Source organism: Heloderma suspectum, chromosome 5, assembly GCF_057233095.1.
Source record: "Heloderma suspectum isolate Gila_16-S chromosome 5, 16-S_ref, whole genome shotgun sequence".
NCBI classification, from domain to species: Eukaryota; Metazoa; Chordata; class Lepidosauria; order Squamata; family Helodermatidae; genus Heloderma; species Heloderma suspectum.
In genome coordinates this window covers 232,179,284-232,196,431 of record NC_139462.1, presented here as the reverse complement: position 1 = coordinate 232,196,431, position 17,148 = coordinate 232,179,284, and the positions used below count along the sequence as shown (strand labels likewise).

The 17,148-nt window shown below is 43.0% G+C and overlaps 1 protein-coding gene across 10 annotated transcripts in view; it reads left to right on the top strand.

The window, feature by feature from the left end:
- The window catches only part of LOC146345308 (KAT8 regulatory NSL complex subunit 1-like), an 81,729-nt gene that overhangs the window by 25,456 nt on the left and 39,125 nt on the right, over positions 1-17,148 (top strand). For all 10 annotated transcript variants that reach the window (XM_084859615.1, XM_084859612.1, XM_084859616.1 and 7 more), the window contains 3 exons: positions 1,988-2,129; positions 7,059-7,259; positions 11,063-11,190. In XM_084859615.1, the coding sequence (XP_084715741.1) occupies positions 2,016-2,129; positions 7,059-7,259; positions 11,063-11,190 (443 nt within the window). In that variant the 5' untranslated portion in view covers positions 1,988-2,015. The remainder of the gene's footprint in view (positions 1-1,987; positions 2,130-7,058; positions 7,260-11,062; positions 11,191-17,148) is intronic.

The window sequence follows — 17,148 nt, the reverse complement described above, 5'->3', positions numbered from 1 at the left end:
TTTCGATATTGACCATCTGGTGATGTCCATGTGTAGAGTCGCCTCTTGTGCTGTTGGAAAAGAGTGTTTGCTATGATTAGTGTGTTCTCTTGGCAAAACTCTATTAGCCTTTGTCCTGCTTCATTTTGTACACCAAGGCCATGCCTGCCTGTTATCCCGGTGATTTCTTGACTTCCTACTCTAGCATTCCAATCCCCTATGATGAAGAGGACATCTTTTTTTGGTGTTAGTTCTAGAAGGCGTTGTAGGTCTTCACAGAACTGATCAACCTCAGCTTCTTTGGCCTCAGTGTTTGGGGCATAGGCTTGAATTACTGTGATGTTGAATGGTTTGCCTTGGATTCGTACTGAGATCATTCTATCGTTTTTAAGATTGTACCCCAGTACTGCTTTTCCCACCCTTTTGTTGACTATGAGTGCTATTCCATTTCTTCTAAGGGATTCTTGCCCACAGTAGGAGATATAATGGTCACCTGAATTAAATTCGCCCATGCCTGTCCATTTTAGTTCGCTGATTCCCAAGATGTCGATGTTCAATCTTGCCATCTCATGTTTGACCACCTCCAGCTTACCTTGATTCATTGATCTGACATTCCAGGTTCCTAAACAATATTGTTCTTGACAGCATCGGATTTTCTTTTCACCACCAGACACATCCACAGCTGAGTGTCCTTTCGGCTTTGGCCCAGCCGCTTCACTCTTTCTGGCGCTACTTGGAAATACCCTCTGCTCTTCCCCAGTAGTATATTGGACACCTTCCGACCTGAGGGGCTCATCTTCCGGCGTCATCTCTTGTAGCCTTGTGATACGTTCCATGGGGTTTTCTTGGCAAGAATACTGGCGTGGGTTGCCATTTCCGTCTCCAGTGGACTACATTTTGTCAAAACTCTCTGCCATGACCTGTCCGTCTTGGGTGGCCCTGTACGGCATAGCTTATGGCTTCACTGAGTTACGCAAGCCCCTTCGCCACAACATGGCAGTGATCCATGATGGGGAAATGGCCTATGGCCTGCTATTAAATAAATGATTGTGTTACATGGGCAGGTTCACACATGACAATAAGCCATAGAGGGTTGGTTGTTCACAGAACAATTCATAGTATGCCTGACAGACGACCAGGCTTGTAGTGGCTTGTTCTCCCCAGTTCTCCATCCGGCTTTGGCATGTATCCTGGGGACTTCGTGGCCAAACTCATCTTGTCTCCTTCTCCCTAATGTGATCGCTATCCCTTTTCACTTGCTGCCTCTGATACTGGACATTGCATATAGACATTGTTACTAATAGCCACTGATAGCCTTATACTCCATGAATTTATCTAATCTCCCTTTGAAGCTTTCTTAGTTAATAGTCATAACCCACATCTTGTGGCAGTGACTTCCAGAGTTTAACTGTCTTAGGGCGCAATTCTATTGCATTGATTGTAAGCCTCCAAACTCAGAGGCTTATAGTCATCCTATGAAGAACGGGAGTACCAGTGGAGGTGATCTTCACCTCCCAGTCCTCCTGCCCTGCATTTTTTGCTAGACAGGCTTTTATACCCATCTAGTGATGGCGCTTCAGAGGGGGAGGGAAGGAGGCTGGAGAGGCCTCCGGATAGCTTGTACCCTGGCCTCTTCAGTCTCGGCCTCCTCAGTCTCCTCCCCTCCCCACTCACCAAAATACCTCCTCCGAGGATGAGTTCCTGACCTCAGAGTGCAGCTGGCGCAGTTCTTTCTGTGCTGAGAGAGAGGGGGTCGGAGCTTCGATTCCCCCCTCTGAGGTTAGAGCGCTGTCTCCAACTTTGGAGCTGGGAATTGGAAGTATACTGTGGCCCCTCAGGCACTGTCTAGGGCCATAGGATTGCTCCCTTAACGGACTGGAAGCACTGGCTTTTTATTTATAGGTACACTCTGTCACTTGTGTGTTCCTTGTAATGTCAGCTACATAAAGAAAATCAGATTGAAGTGTGAGAAAGTGGTACTAACAACATGCAAATGTTTGCTTTTCAGACGACGCCTAGCAGAGCGCCAGTGGGCAATGGAGAGAGCGGCCATTATCTGCCGGTGGACATGGCTGCAGGCTCAAGTTTCAGATTTGGAGTATCGCATAAGGCAACAGACAGACGTTTACAAGCAACTTCGTGCCAACAAGGTAGGGCAGCTTCATTCCTTTCAGGAGGATCCTTTCTACTTTCTCAGCGGATATTTAGGCAATACACCTATTCCATTTATATTGTTAATCCACCCAATAACATAAATTCTTTGGGCGCATTGCAAAAGCGAAAAGAATAAAATACAATAGAAAACAACAATTTGCACAGGGATAAATATGAAATATATAAAACAGCTATAATACATACAAGATAAAATGTAAAATGCGTTGGAGAAAAGAAAGGTCTTCTCCTGGCATAAAAAACATAACCGTGTAGGTGCTAGGTGAGCCTCATTGAGGAGGGTATTCCACAAGCAGGGTGCCAAAACTGAGAAGGGACTCCTGGTTGTAGCCACCTGCCTAGCTTCGTTCAGCAGGAGCACCTGGAGGAGGACCTCTGAAGATGACCTAAGGGCTTGAGCAGGTATATATGGGAGGAAATACTCCTTTAGAATGATACTCTGGTCCCAAGCCACTTAGGGCTTTAAAGGTCATCAGCAACACATTGAACTGGGCCAAGAAATATATTGGAAAACAGTGTAGCTGACAAAGCACTGGCACTGCATGATCACATCAACCAGTCCCAATTAGTAGCCTAGCAGTTCTGTTTTGAACTAATTGAATTTTCAAAGTCATTTTCAAATGTAGCTCTATGTAGAACACATTGTAGTAATTCAACTGGGAGGCTAGCAGAGCACTGTGGATTGTTGCCAGGCTATCTCTGTCCAAATAGGGTCGCGGCTGCTCTGTCACACTAAGCTGTTAAAAGGCGTTCCTCGTCACCAAGGCCACCTGTTCCTCAAGTGATAATGATGGCTCCAGGAGCACCCTCAAGCTGCGTACCTGATCTTTCAGGGGGACTACAGCCCCTTTCAGAACAGGTTGAACTATGTCCAGCTGGACAAGTGAACCACTCTCTCCCAGTACGTCTGTCTCATCTGGATTGAACTTCAGTTCATTGGTCCTCATCCAGTCCATTACCCTGCTCAGGTACTGATTCAATACATCCGCTGTTACACTTGGGTTAGATGAAAAGGAAAGGTAAAGCTAAGCGTCACCTGCATTTTTGTTTAATGTATTTATTAATAATACTTATAGACTGCTTAAAACACCTCTAAAGCAGTTAATATATAAATATTAAAATACGTTTAAATACACTATTAATTTCAATTACAATAACAATACAAATATATCTAAAATATAATTTTAAAAAAATGAAAACTACAATAACAGTACAGAACAGTACAAGGACCAGCATATAATTAATTGCAATTATTTACAAGCTAGACAAGGCCTTGGTGAACAAGTGCGTTTTCAGGAGGTGTTTGAAACCTATTTTCTGCCCCCTGAATTGCATGGAGGAGGGTGTTCCAGGGGGTGGGCACTGTGACCAAGGAGGTCCACCTTCAAGATGACATGGTGACATTCTGTTGGGTTGCGGAGTGACCAGCAAGGCCACCTCTGAAGATCGCAAAGGTCAGCTGGGTATATATAGGCGAAGGCAGTCTGTTAGGTGTCCTGGTCCCAAGTTGTGTCGGGCTTTGTATGTCAACAACATAACCTTTAACATGGCTCAGTAGCTAACAGACAGCCAGTGCAGTTATTTTAACACAGGTGTTATGTGAACATAGCTGGTGTCCTACTGAGCACCCTAGCTGGTGCATTCTGCACTAGCTGCACCTTCCAAATCAGGTACAAGGGCAGCCCCATATATTGCACGTTACAGTAGTATAATCATGAGGTTACCAGTGCATGGATCACTGTGGTAGGCTGTCGCTATCCAGGAACGGGTGTAATTTGATGACACCTCAGCCAACATCCTGGCATAATCTCCCCCAGCCATTTCATGTAGGTGCTGACTAGCACAGGTGATAATATTGAGACCTGCAGAAACTTGTGACATAATTGCCACAGAACAGATCATTAATCACCCAGCACTATCCTCTGGAAAGAGGCATCCAAGTAGGAATAAAATGACTGTAAAAGTATCCCCCAACTTGAGTCACTTGGGTCCAGGTTTTATATCCTGTTAATTCATGGTCCCGAAGAAAGATGGAGGTCTTTGTCCCATTTTGGATTTATGAGAACTGCATTACTTCATTCAGCCCAAGAACTTTCTCATGGTGACGTTGAATACCATCCTTCCCCTGCTTCAGGAAGGGGACTGGTTCACGTCTGTGGATCTTATGGACACTATTTCCACATTTCCATTTGTACTTGCCATTGTCAATATCTATGCTTGCAATCTGGGAATGGTGCTTCCAATTTTGGGTTCTTCCATTTAGTCTAGCTAGCTAGCGCTCCCAGGGTGTTTACAAAGTGTATGGCAATAGTCCCCGCTCATCTTTGGCTGCAGGGCATTATGGTATTTCCAAATATCAACAACTGGCTGATGGTAGCCCCATCCAATTTGCTACTTCAGATTCACATTGACATCACCCTCTTCTTCCTGCATTGAGCAGGGGGTTGGACTCGATGGCCTTGTAGGCCCCTTCCAACCCTACTATTCTATGATTCTATGATTCTATGATTCTCTCCAACACTGGTCTCTGTGTCAGTGGGCCCAAATCTCACCTTGTTCCTACTACCTGAATTCGATATATTTGGGCAGTCCTGGATTCCACGCTGGGCAGGACATTCTTCCAGCAGACAGAGTTTCTAATATCAATGCCTGTTTTGTTGCTTCTTGACACTCAGTTTGCATTTCTGCAATCCAATGCTTACTTGGACTGATGGCAGTGACCATGTCTGTCACGCGATAAGCACAGTTGCATGAACTGTTGCTGAACCTATCTGCGGGAGCAATCTTCTGGGATAGTAACAAGCAAGAGCAACCTTCTCAGATAGTAACAGCAGATGCTTCCAACCTGGGATGGGGAGTGCATTGCAGTCCCTATCGAGTCCATACATGATGGTCGCAGAAGGAGAAGGCCTTCACATAAATGCACTCGAGTTATTGGCAGTTCACAAGGCACTTGTAGCCTTCACAAGGCACTTTTGGATCACCACGAGACTTCCAAAACAGTTATGGATATTTACTATAGGTTTTGTTCAGTTTTTTTTTTTAATCTTGTGAGTTCAGGACCATGATAACCATGATGCAGTTAACGTACAGTGCAAGTTAGGGCCCACACTCTGGCATAATTAAAGGCCAGCTGTGTGGTCTCATTCACCACGATACTTCCTGCAACAGTATGATTTTTAAACCAATCAAAACTAAGTTAATAACATGTTAGATACCGCATAAGACTTGGCACAAGGGAGTTTTCTTATATTCATGTTGGAATAGAAGCTGGCAGAGTGGAACCATCAGAAGCATTCTTGAGTCCCAAAGAAAATGTATTGTGGTGGGTATTTGGCGCTGATTGGGGCTGGATTAAGGGCATCCATTGGCTGCAGCACCATTTGCACTAAATAAACAAAAACGTACAGGAAGTTTGCCCAACTGCAGATATTCTGCTGTTGACAAATATACTTGCTCTTGGAAGATTAAGGGAAAGAGGAGGTAGGAAGGGTGGGAATTTAAGTGAATAAAAATCTCCCCACTGCACAACTGGAGAGCCCCTAATTCTGAACCCAAGTTGTGCTTAAGAACATAAGAGCCCTGCTGGATCAGATCAAAGGCCTATCTAGTCCAGCACTCTGTTTGCACAGTGGCCAGTTACATGCGTATAGGTAGTCCAGAAGCAGGATAGAAGCACAATTTAGCACCCTCCTGCTCATGTTCTCCAGCAACTGGTATGCAGATGCATTTTTGTTGTATTGGAGGTAATATGTAACCATCATGACTAGCAGCCATTGATTTCCAAATCCTCCTCCTCAATGAAATCCTGTATGATCTTTCAGTATTTCTGCTTGCAGTATCCATGTTGCCACCCCGGAGGTCCTGGTGGTTGGGGTAGAACATAGCTCATTTCTGTCTCTTGTTTGTTTCCTGCTGTTTTGTTTTCTCCTGCGGAACATTGATTCCATGTGTTTGGTATGCACACCCTTGGCCCTGCTTCTGTGCTTTAATCCTATCAATCATCTGCTACAACTACATCTCTGACCATCCTTTCCCTTCTGCTTTTTCTTCCTTTCTCCAAAATAGCAGACTTGTGCTGGATTGGGGTTGAAGAAGGGGCAGCTAGTAGGAACTGCTAAGATATGGTTGCAGATCTCCCTGGCCTGATTCTCAGACCTCTGTCAGTCAAAATCCTTAGACTTCCTGTTGATTGTTCCAGACTTCTGTCAGTGGTTGGTTCAAAACTATAGGTTAATATATTTTTACTAATCAGTTTGTGTTCCAGTGCAAACTGTATTCAGGGTTGTGCGTATTATGGGGGGCAAGGTGATGGGGATCTTACTGGACTGTATCATGGGAGTGTAATTTGCCATCTTTCTGTCTTCCCTGTGGTGCCACTTCTGCAAAATAGCAGACTAGAAAAGGTTATTTTAAATTCGCATGAGAGTTCTAAAGATTGCTAACCAGCTGAAGGCTGTTTCCCTTTTTGTGTGTGTATTATAGTGTGTTACGTCCTGCAAAGTTTCAGTAGGATTAGCATGGTCTTAGTCTCTCTTTTTCCCCATAGGATTTTAAACCGTCCCACAAATGTTGAGATGGAATTTCCAAGCCCTGATGACTGATGGTAGTTCGATGTGTTCTGTAGGGCGCAGTGAGGAAATGTGGGTTAAAAAGAAATGAATGACTAAGTTGAAGTTGTAAAAAAAAATAAAATGCTTTCATGTGGTGGTTAATGTAGTGAAAATATAAAAGTGACCTCCAGAATGGTTAGGGTTGTACAATCCTATTTAACCAACAAAAATACATCTGTATTGTTATTTATATTTTTATGTTTTGATTTTGAATAAATGTGTTATCTGCCTTGTGTACTTTAGGTCATTTATAAGAGCTTCATACATGTGAATAATGTCCATCTTATTCCTTAGGGCCCAGTTGTCTTGGGTGATCTCCAGCATGAGGATGTGATGAAACAGCAGGGTCGACTGGGCTCCGCAGCAGTGGCAAACTCCAAGAAAAACAAAGTACTGTCACCATCCTCCTCTCACCTGAAGGTGCCTACAGGAGACAGGCAGTGTGACTTGCCTCCCTGCATCCCTTCCTACCTCCTGCAGAATGCAGAGAAACAGGTAAGTATACAGAGAATGCATATGCTTCTGTTGCAGTGAGGAATGTTAATCCAAAAAAAGGATTGTCTAGTTCTTAAAATCTGCATTGGCTTGGCTTGGGGCTTGAAAAAACTCATGTATTTGATTGCTGGCTGTCTAGACATTTAACATTGATGTTAAAAAATTTAACTGCCAAGGGCTTAGTGTATAAACCAGGAGTGAGCAACTTCAGGGGCTCCAGAAGCCACTTCCAACTCCTCCTGTGGGCCACAGTCCTACTGCCACCACTCCGCTGAATTTGGCAGCAGCAAAAAAATCAGTGGTTTGCTGACAAATGTCAGCGGCTACACACTATGAAGGGTTGTAAAAGATAAATTTAGCTTGTTTCCAAGGAAATTAGTTCTTTTTACCCCTGTATAGTGATTTGCCACCAAAAGATGCCATTAAATTGGCAGTTTTTTGCTTGCAGATTTCAGAGGCAGTAGTAGAGGGGGCTGCTGGCAGGCCATGTGTAGATCACCTTTGGCTAAACAATAAATAAATTAATGCTGGTTTCCAAAGAACTCAGAATTTATATTTTCCTCCAAGCCTTTATGAAATGTCTTGTTATATGCTCTGTTCACAAACAGCTGCTTTTCATTCCATCTGGCCTCTATTGCTTGCTGTTATTTCCCTGATTAAATACAAATAAAATCTTAGTTTATATTCTGCATCTGATAACTGATTTATGATCCAATCCAATGGGAGTGATCGGGCATGCACAGGTGAAGTTCCTGGTGAATTTTGACCTTGGCCTTTTCTCTGTACATATAGAATTTTCATTACTGTCAGAGGGACTATCTGGACCTCCTGTGGTTGTTACCTCTTAGACTACTGCTTGTCTTGTGAGATAAATCATAAATGAGTTCTGGATGAACTGTAATTGTTTTCTCTTTGGAAACCATTTTACCCAAGGACATCTTTTAAAGATTTTACACTTTACTTAATCCTAATGCTCAAAGTGTATAATGCTTCCTTCTCTGCTTCTTTGCAACAGTCTGGTAGCTATTATTCTAATTTTGCAAATGGGGAACTGAAGCTGAGACATGGTAACTTATCTAAGGGTAGCTAATATATCTGAGTCTGAACTGGTATTTGAACCGAGATGCAGAAGCCTTTCCCCCAAACTACACTAGCTTTTTCACACTGGCTTTCTGGAGGGAGATGAGTGTTCTCTCCTAGCTCTTGATGCATGATTTCCAGGGCTGCCCATTATTTTACTTTATTTCTTCTGAGCTATCTCTTGCTAGTCCATGATTTTCACCATGCGTTCTTTTTTCTTCTGGATTTCGCAGCCATTGTGTGTCTGATGGATGCTAGGGACCATAGTGATGGTGCCCATGAACTAGCAGCCTGGGGGAATTTGTTTAGTTGGCTTTCCCACTTAACACAACAAAGTCCCAGTTCTTCCAAAGTATCATTCCCATTCATCCTGCTACAGCTTGTACAGAAATGGAAAGCTCTTCATACTTGATGGCTTTTTCTCTTTGAATAAAAAATGTGATATCTTGTTTCTGATTATTACTTGGGTTGATAAAGGTGACTCCTATTTGTCACTTCAGGTGGTAGGCCTAGTAGGACAGATTCTAATTCCTGTTTGTAGGCCATGGCTAAATTTATTAATCCCAGTATTTAAACAGCTTGATGCATGCTTTGCACAGTCTTCTATATAGAGAGTAAAAGCAAAGTTGACTGAAGCCTTCATGACATGTTAAGTCAAACACTACGATACTGTGCACAATTCCGTAGGCGTAAGCCCCATTGAACACAGTGAGGCATTCTTCCGAGTGTGCTGTGAAGCATTGCTCCAGCCTTCCAACCTAGGGCCCTCCAGATGTGTTGGACTGCAACTCCCATCATTCCCAGCCAACCAATGGCCATGGTGGCTAGGCATTAGGGAAGTTGCTGCATTACCTGTTGATCCTTGAGAGTGGACTCTTATATGTCAATTTAGGCAAAAAAATTGTCTGGTCTTTCAAGGGAGAGTCTGTTGTGGCCTATGAGAAATACAGGTCAATAGGAGTACATATATCACCCTAAGTAAATAAATATTATGGAACTAAGTTCTTCAGTAATTATTTGGGAGTTGTTAATATGATTGCAACATGTCTTTATACTTTCAATAGCTGCCATGTGATTTGCTTATTAGAGAACAAATCATTTAAGTGAAGGATGTAAATACACCCCAAAGGGGTAAAGAGTTTTTTTGTTCTGGTCACAGTCTCATGAGCAAGCAGCTCATGAGTTGTGGAGAACTGCTACATCTATGCTGAGGCTTTATATTGAGTTGGGGGTCATGAAGATGATTCCTTGAAATGGTTGAAATGACTGGCTGTCAGCTAATACGTTCGCCCAGTGATTAGACCTGAACCCCTGTAGACTTATAGAGCCCTCTTCAGGTTTTACTCTTCCACATATCACCTATGTATCTTCTGTTATATTTGGAACTGTATGCTAAGGGACATTCTTTTTGGTCAGTTTGAATTTTATGTTCTGTTCTCAATGTGAATTTTTTATGTTAAAGTTTTGAATAAAATATGTTTTTACTATTGTCGCTAGTGTTGTATTTTTAGGTTATGGTTTTTGAGGAAGTCTCTCCTCTTCTGACGAAATGGGCGTTTCTTAGGGAAGGCTGTAGAAGCTGGCCATGAAAGATGCATGCCTTCCCTTTCAATGGATGCTGGAAATCCTGCCCTTGCTGGCTTCTGAAGAAGCCAGACATCTCTTCCTCCGCCCACCTCCACTCTATCCCTGGCCTGCTCCTGAATTTCAAGGTTTTGTTCCTGCAAAGCTAAAGCCCAATCCCGTCTACTTTGAAGTCAGTCCTTTTGGTTTAATTAAACTTGCTCAAGTGTGGTTGTCTAGGACTGTTACTCTAGAAATTTAAAAACAAATTCAAAAAACCTTCAGGATGCCAAAATCTGTACTGGATTATTCATGGGTTCAACAGACACCAGGAGGCATAGAAACATGTGGCCCTGATTATAGCTTTCCTGTATAATACACACTGAGGTTTATGCATTTCCTGTTAAGTGACTGTTCATGCATCTTCCCTATTTACGAGACCTACTTTCTTAAATGCTAAAAATGGATAGCTAAGCTTCCTGTGCTGCCTTCTGATGTGAAGGTAGAAAAACTCAAATTGGTACTACATGATTCTGAAAGCATCCTGATTTTAAAGATGCCTAGAGAAAAATTGCCTGACAGCTTTTGTCGTAATATTTGCAGCTGTACAGCTAAGTGGCAGGTGTGATTTTGTTTGTGTGTTTTGGGAGTCTCATCCCCAAGACACCTAATGTAGCATGTTGGAAATTAATGAATGTGTTAAAAACCATATTGGTGAGAACTAAAATCTTGAGAGACTTTTAAAAGATTTGAATGGATTGTGCCATTGTTGTATCATAGGATTTTGGCTGTCATTTTAAGGGATACTTTCTCAATTCTTAAGTCATTGGCATTTTTGGTTGAGATTAAGTCATTATTGAGGGGAAGCAAATCCTGCGCTCTTTCAGTTTGTGGATAAATTTAAACACAGCTCTTCATTTTTAAATTGGTGTCTGCAAAGTATTCATGGATCTTTTGAATGCAGATGGATGGAAAGGGATATGAGGTGTTTCTGGTTTACCCCTGCTGAGATGGCAAACTTCTCTGAGCTTGGTTAAATTGCTCCTTTTATATTCCTTTCCCCTTCCTCTCCCTGCTTCCAGACCGCCAAACAAACGAGTCTTCTGATTCATTGTGTCACAAGGCTTGCTTGAGTTTGAGTTTTTATTTTTCTCTTGCAGAATTCTCGCCTTGCGCAGTCTTTAAGAAACCTTGTGTGTCAAAATCCCTCCTGTACACCCATCAATGGGTCTCCAGAGCCCCCAAAAGCCTGCACGTCACCCCATCAAGTCAACGGAATAAGTAACTGGTTAGTCCTCCTTTTCTTACAGGTTGATCAGTATGATTTTGGGGGATTTGTCTTGTTGAGTAAATATTATTTCCCAATACCGTTTTTAATGAAAAGAGGCAAAATTAAAACTTGGGTGTTTTGAGAGAAGGTCTCTCTCATCTGGATCACTGTAATTTTAAATGTTTTCAGGCCTAAAATAGAACACATAGTTTTGTGATGCTAGTTGTGAGAAGTTGATGCAGGTTACCTGTGTTTGGGTCATGATCTGGGATTGGTCATAGCTTATCTGTATGTCATAGTGTGGGAAGCCAAGGCTTTCTGTATCTCTTCTGTACAATTTTAGTTTCAGCTGCAGCCATGGGAGAACCTTTGGTTTGGAAAGGGGTCTCATTCTGTGGTGAGCAAACTCTCTTGCCTAGCTATTTTCAGGTTTAAGAAAAAGCACTCAATTGTCACCTTTTTGGTATCACTCAAGCTTCTTAACAAGCAGTGATGGAGAGTTGGATCTTTCATGAAAATATCTCTTCAAAACAGATGCTGTTCCATTACTGGTCAAGTTTAGCCCCGTGTAGTGTTTTTATCCAACACAATGGAATAAAATTCCAATTTTACTATTTTGCCATTTTTGAAGGGGGCAGCGCATCGACTACAACTTCAGGTGTTGTAATTGCTGCTGTTCTGTCATGGTAGAGAATAGAATCTTTTCTCTTGGACTGCGAGGAAGGCATTAGTTTGACTTCAGGAAGGGAAAGTGGCTACTCCTAGACTAGTTCAGGACTGCCAGGCATAGATGGAGCCCTATGAGTTGCTTGGCTTTAGTCTGAAACGTCTCTATTTTCTTATGTGTTCTCCTCACATTCTCTTTAGCAGAGTCGTGCAGGGAATGGTATACGATCTGTAGTTCCCCTGAGAGCCACCTGGATGGAGTGCTCAGGGTCTGTAAGCGAAGAGTAGTGGCTCCTTATGAAAGAGTTGCTGTTTTTAATATCACCTTTTGTCTTAGTTTCTCAATGCAAGAATGGTGATTATTTGTGCTGGACCTGGTTCAGATTTCCAGTTCAGATTTGTTGCATGTTTAGAAATGAAAGAGCCTCTTCAGTTTGCTTTACTTGTTATTTTTGTTATCATCCATTGTATTGTAGATATTTGTTTATTCGTTTCTTAGTGTTTTTGCAACGTTAAAAATTTTGTATAAATGCCTGTTTCTCAACTCTTATTTTTCCACTCCAGCATTGCCCTTGAAGGCAGGAGGGTTACAAAGCAACATTATTAGGTTCATGTTGTGCAGGCATTTGAAGAGATGTTGCTGTACCCATTGAATACAAAATTCAGATGGACGTGAAGTTCAAAAAAGGCAATATTTAGTGGACTATTCCTTGAAAGCTAAGAACCCACCCCTTGTACTGTGCCAGCATCGTAGTTACAATGGCCTGAAGGCACTGGGGCTTTTAATGTCATTTGTTAGAGGAAGCTCATGTGGTCCATAATGTTATCCTACTTGTGAGCTACCTCTTGTGGCATCTGGCTGGCCTCTGTGGGAAACAGGATGCTGGTTTAGAGGGACCCATCTTGGCCTAATCCAGCTTCACAGCTGTTGTAGATCACCCCTTAAGTAAACTTACTGTGGTTTTGCTTCTTCCACATCTTGGACTTTCCTGCTGTTCTTGGTTGCAAGGCATATTTATCTTTGTGATTTTGCAGAGAAGAACTGTGTATACATATATGACTCCTGTTGATTCATAGCCATTTCAGAATGCATAAGTGAATGTGAAAATTTTGTCTACAAGTTTAATTTTTGTGCATTTGGAGTAATTTCATAGAATCATAGAATAGTAGGGTTGCAAGGGGCCTACAAGACCAAGTCCAACCCCCTGCTCAATGCAGAAATCCAAGTCAGAGCATCCCTGGCAGATGGCTGTCCAGCCTCATCTTGAATGCCTCCAGTGTGGGAGAGCCCCTCGCCTCCCTAGGTAATTGGTTCCATTGTTGTATTGCTCTAACAGTCAGGACGTTTTTCCTGATGTTCAACCAGAATCTGGCTTCCTGTAACTTGAGCCCATTATTCCGTGTCCCACATTCTGGGATGATTGAGAAGAGATTCTGGGATGATTGAGAAGAGATGCCTTCCTCGAGGGCATAGGTATACTGTTTTGCAGGTAGTTCAAAGGTGATTTTAAGAGGTATGTTTAAAAAGAGAGGGCAGGGCTTCATTTTCCCCTTCATGTATCACTGCCTTGTTGTGGCGAAGAGGCTTGCGTAACTCAGTGAAGCCATAAGCTATGCTGTGCAGGGCCAGCCAAGACGGATAGGTCATGACAGAGAGTTCTGACAAAACGTGGTCCACTGGAGAAGGAAGTGGCAACCCACGCCAGTATTCTTGCCAAGAAAACCCCATGGAACGTATCACAAGGCTACAAGAGATGACGCCAGAAGATGAGCCCCTCAGGTCGGAAGGTGTCCAATATACTACTGGGGAAGAGCAGAGGGTATTTCCAAGTAGCGCCAGAAAGAGTGAAGTGGCTGGGCCAAAGCCGAAAGGACACTCAGCTGTGGATGTGTCTGGTGTTGAAAAGAAAATCTGATGCTGGAAAGAACAATATTATTTAGGAACCTGGAATGTAAGATCAATGAATCAAGGTAAGCTGGAGGTGGTCAAACATGAGATGGCTAGATTGAACATCGACATCTTTGGAATCAGCGAACTAAAATGGACAAGCATGGGTGAATTCAATTCAGGTGACCATTATATCTCCTACTGTGGGCAAGAATCCCTTAGAAGAAATGGAGTAGCTCTCAAAGTCAATAAAAGGGTGGGAAAAGCAGTACTGGGGTACAATCTCAAAAACGATAGAATGATCTCGGTACGAATCCAAGGCAAACCATTCAACATCACAGTAATTCAAGTCTATGCCCCAACCACTGATGCTGAAGAAGCTGAGGTCGATCGGTTCTATGAAGACCTACAACACCTTCTAGAACTAACACCAAAAAAAGATGTCCTCTTCATCATAGGGGATTGGAATGCTAAAGTAGGAAGTCAAGAAATCACCAGGATAACAGGCAAGCATGGCCTTGGTGTACAAAATGAAGCAGGACAAAGGCTAATAGAGTTTTGCCAAGAGAACACGCTGATCATAACAAACACTCTTTTCCAACAGCACAAGAGGTGACTCTACACATGGACATCACCAGATGGTCAATATCGAAATCAGATTGATTATGTCCTTTGCAGCCAAAGATGGAGAAGCTCTATACAGTCAGTCAAAACAAGACCTGGAGCTGACTGTGGCTCAGATCATGAGCTTCTTGTTGCAAAATTTCGGCTTTCATTGAAGAACGTAGGGAAAATCACTAAACCATTCAGGTATGACCTAAATCATATCCCTTATGAATATATAGTGGAGGTGAGGAATAGATTTGAGGGATTAGACCTGATAGACAGAGTGCCTGAGGAACTATGGATGGAGGTCCATAACATTGTTCAGGAGGCAGCAACTCAATCCATCCCAAAGAAAAAGAAATGCAAGAAAGCCAAGTGGCTGTCTGATGAGGCTTTACAAGTAGCTGAGGAAAGAAGGGAAGCGAAAAGCAAGGGAGAAAGGGGAAGATATATCCAACTGAATGTAGAGTTCCAGAGAATAGCCAAGAGAGTTCCAGAGAATAGCCAAGAGAGTTCCAGAGAATAGCCAAGAGAGACAAGAAGGTCTTCTTAAATGAACAATGCAAAGAAGTCGAGGAAAACAACAGAATGGGAAAGACTAGAGATCTCTTCAAGAAAATCGGAGATCTCAAGGGAATGTTTTGTACAAAGACGGGCATGATAAAGGACAAAGAAGGCAGGGACTTAACAGAAGCAGATGAGATCAAGAAGAGGTGGAAAGAATACACAGAAGAACTATACAGGAAATATCTGAATGTCCCTGATAGCCATGATAGTGCGGTCACTGGCCTTGAGCCGGACATCCTAGAGAGTGAAGTCAAGTGGGCCTTAGGAAGCATTACTAACAACAAAGCTAGCGGAGATGACAGTATTCCAGCTGAGCTATTTAAAATCCTAAAAGATGATGCTGTTAAAGTGCTGCACTCAATATGCCAACAAATTTGGAACACTCAGCAGTGGCCACAAGCCTGGAAAAGGACATTCCAATTCCAAAGAAGGGCAATGCCAAAGAGTATTCAAACTACCGTACAACTGCGCTCATTTCACATGCCAGCAAGGTGATGCTCAAAATCCTACAAGCTAGGCTTCAGCAGTATGTGAACCGAGAACTACTGGAAGTACAAGCTGGGTTTCGAAGAGGCAGAGGAACTAGAGATCAAATCACCAACATTCGCTGGATCATGGAGAAAGCAAGAGAATTCCAGAAAAACGTGTATTTCTGCTTCATTGACTACGCTAAAGCCTTTGATTGTGTGGATTACAACAAACTCTGGCAAATTCTTAAAGAGATGGGTGTACCAGACCACCTTACCTGTCTCCTGAGAAACCTGTACGAGGGTCAAGAAGCAACAGTAAGAACCAGGAATGGAACAACCGATTGGTTCAAAATTGGGAAAGGAGTACGACAAGGCTGCATATTGTCGCCCTGCTTATTTAATTTATATGCAGAGTACATCATGAGAAACGCCGGGTTGGATGAATCACAGGTCGGAATTACGATTGCCGGGAGAATTATCAACAACCTCAGATACGCAGACGATACCACCGTAATGGCAGAAAGTGAAGAGGATCTAAAGAGCCTCTTGTTGAGGGTGAAAGTGGAGAGTGCAAAAGCTGGTTTGAAACTCAACATTCAAAAAACGAAGATCATGGCATCTGGCCCCATCACTTCCTGGCATATAGAAGGGGAAGAAATGGAAGCAGTGACAGATTTGGGGCGGGGGCTCCAAGATCACCGCAGACAGTGACTGTAGCCATGAAATTAAAAGACGCTTGCTCCTTGGGAGGACAGCTATGGCAAACCTAGACAGCATAGTAAGAAGCAGAGACATCACCTTGCCAACAAAGTTCCGCATAACGAAAGCTATGGTTTTCCCAATAGTAATGTATGGCTGTGACAGCTGGACTATACGGAAGGCTGAGCGCCGAAGAATCGATGCTTTCAAACTGTGCTGCTGGAGAAGACTCTTACGAGTCCCCTGGACTGCAAGGAGGCCAAATCAGTCAATCCTAAAGGAAATCAACCCTGAGTGCTCATTGGAAGGACAGATACTGAAGCTGAAGCTCAAATATTTTGGCCACCTAATGCGAAGAGAAAGTCTCTGGAAAAGTCACTGATGCTGGGAAAGGTTGAAGGCAAAAGGAGACGGGGATGGAAAAGGATGAGATGGCTGGATAGTATCACCGATGCAATGAATATGAACTTGAGCACACTCCGGGAGAGAGCGCAGGACAGGAAGGCCTGACGTGCTATGGTTCATGGGATCACGAAGAGTCGGACACGACTTAATGACTGAACAACAAAGGGCTTCATTTGTTGGAGCTCCTAATACATTCAACATATAACTTCTCACATCCCAAATGCACTTATACTTTGAATTCAATAGGAACTTTGGACTCTCCAAATGAGCCTTTTAAAAAAGAGAGGCTTTTTGCTTAATATAAAACAGGAGTGTAATATGATGCATTGGGCAGTATCCACTATTGCTGCCGTGCTTCCGCTGCTTATGTTAGGCCAGCAGGACCTACCATTAATGCTTCCTAAAGCAACCCCGGAAATTTTTTGTTTTGAAAACTCATTTCCAAAACAGGACAGGTCAGTAGAGCTCCCTTCTGCAAGCTTCACTGACATGCCCCATTCTGGAAATAAGTGTTTTGGCTTGTTTATGTATGCTTCAGGATCTGCTAGCTTCCTGCTGCACAAGTGGTGGGTCCTGCTAGTGTGCAAGCAGCGTTGGATATTGCTCACTGGCTGCATCCATAATGAGAGTGCATCCCAATAAGCCTTGGGCTCACATGCTCCCCATTCTCCCGCC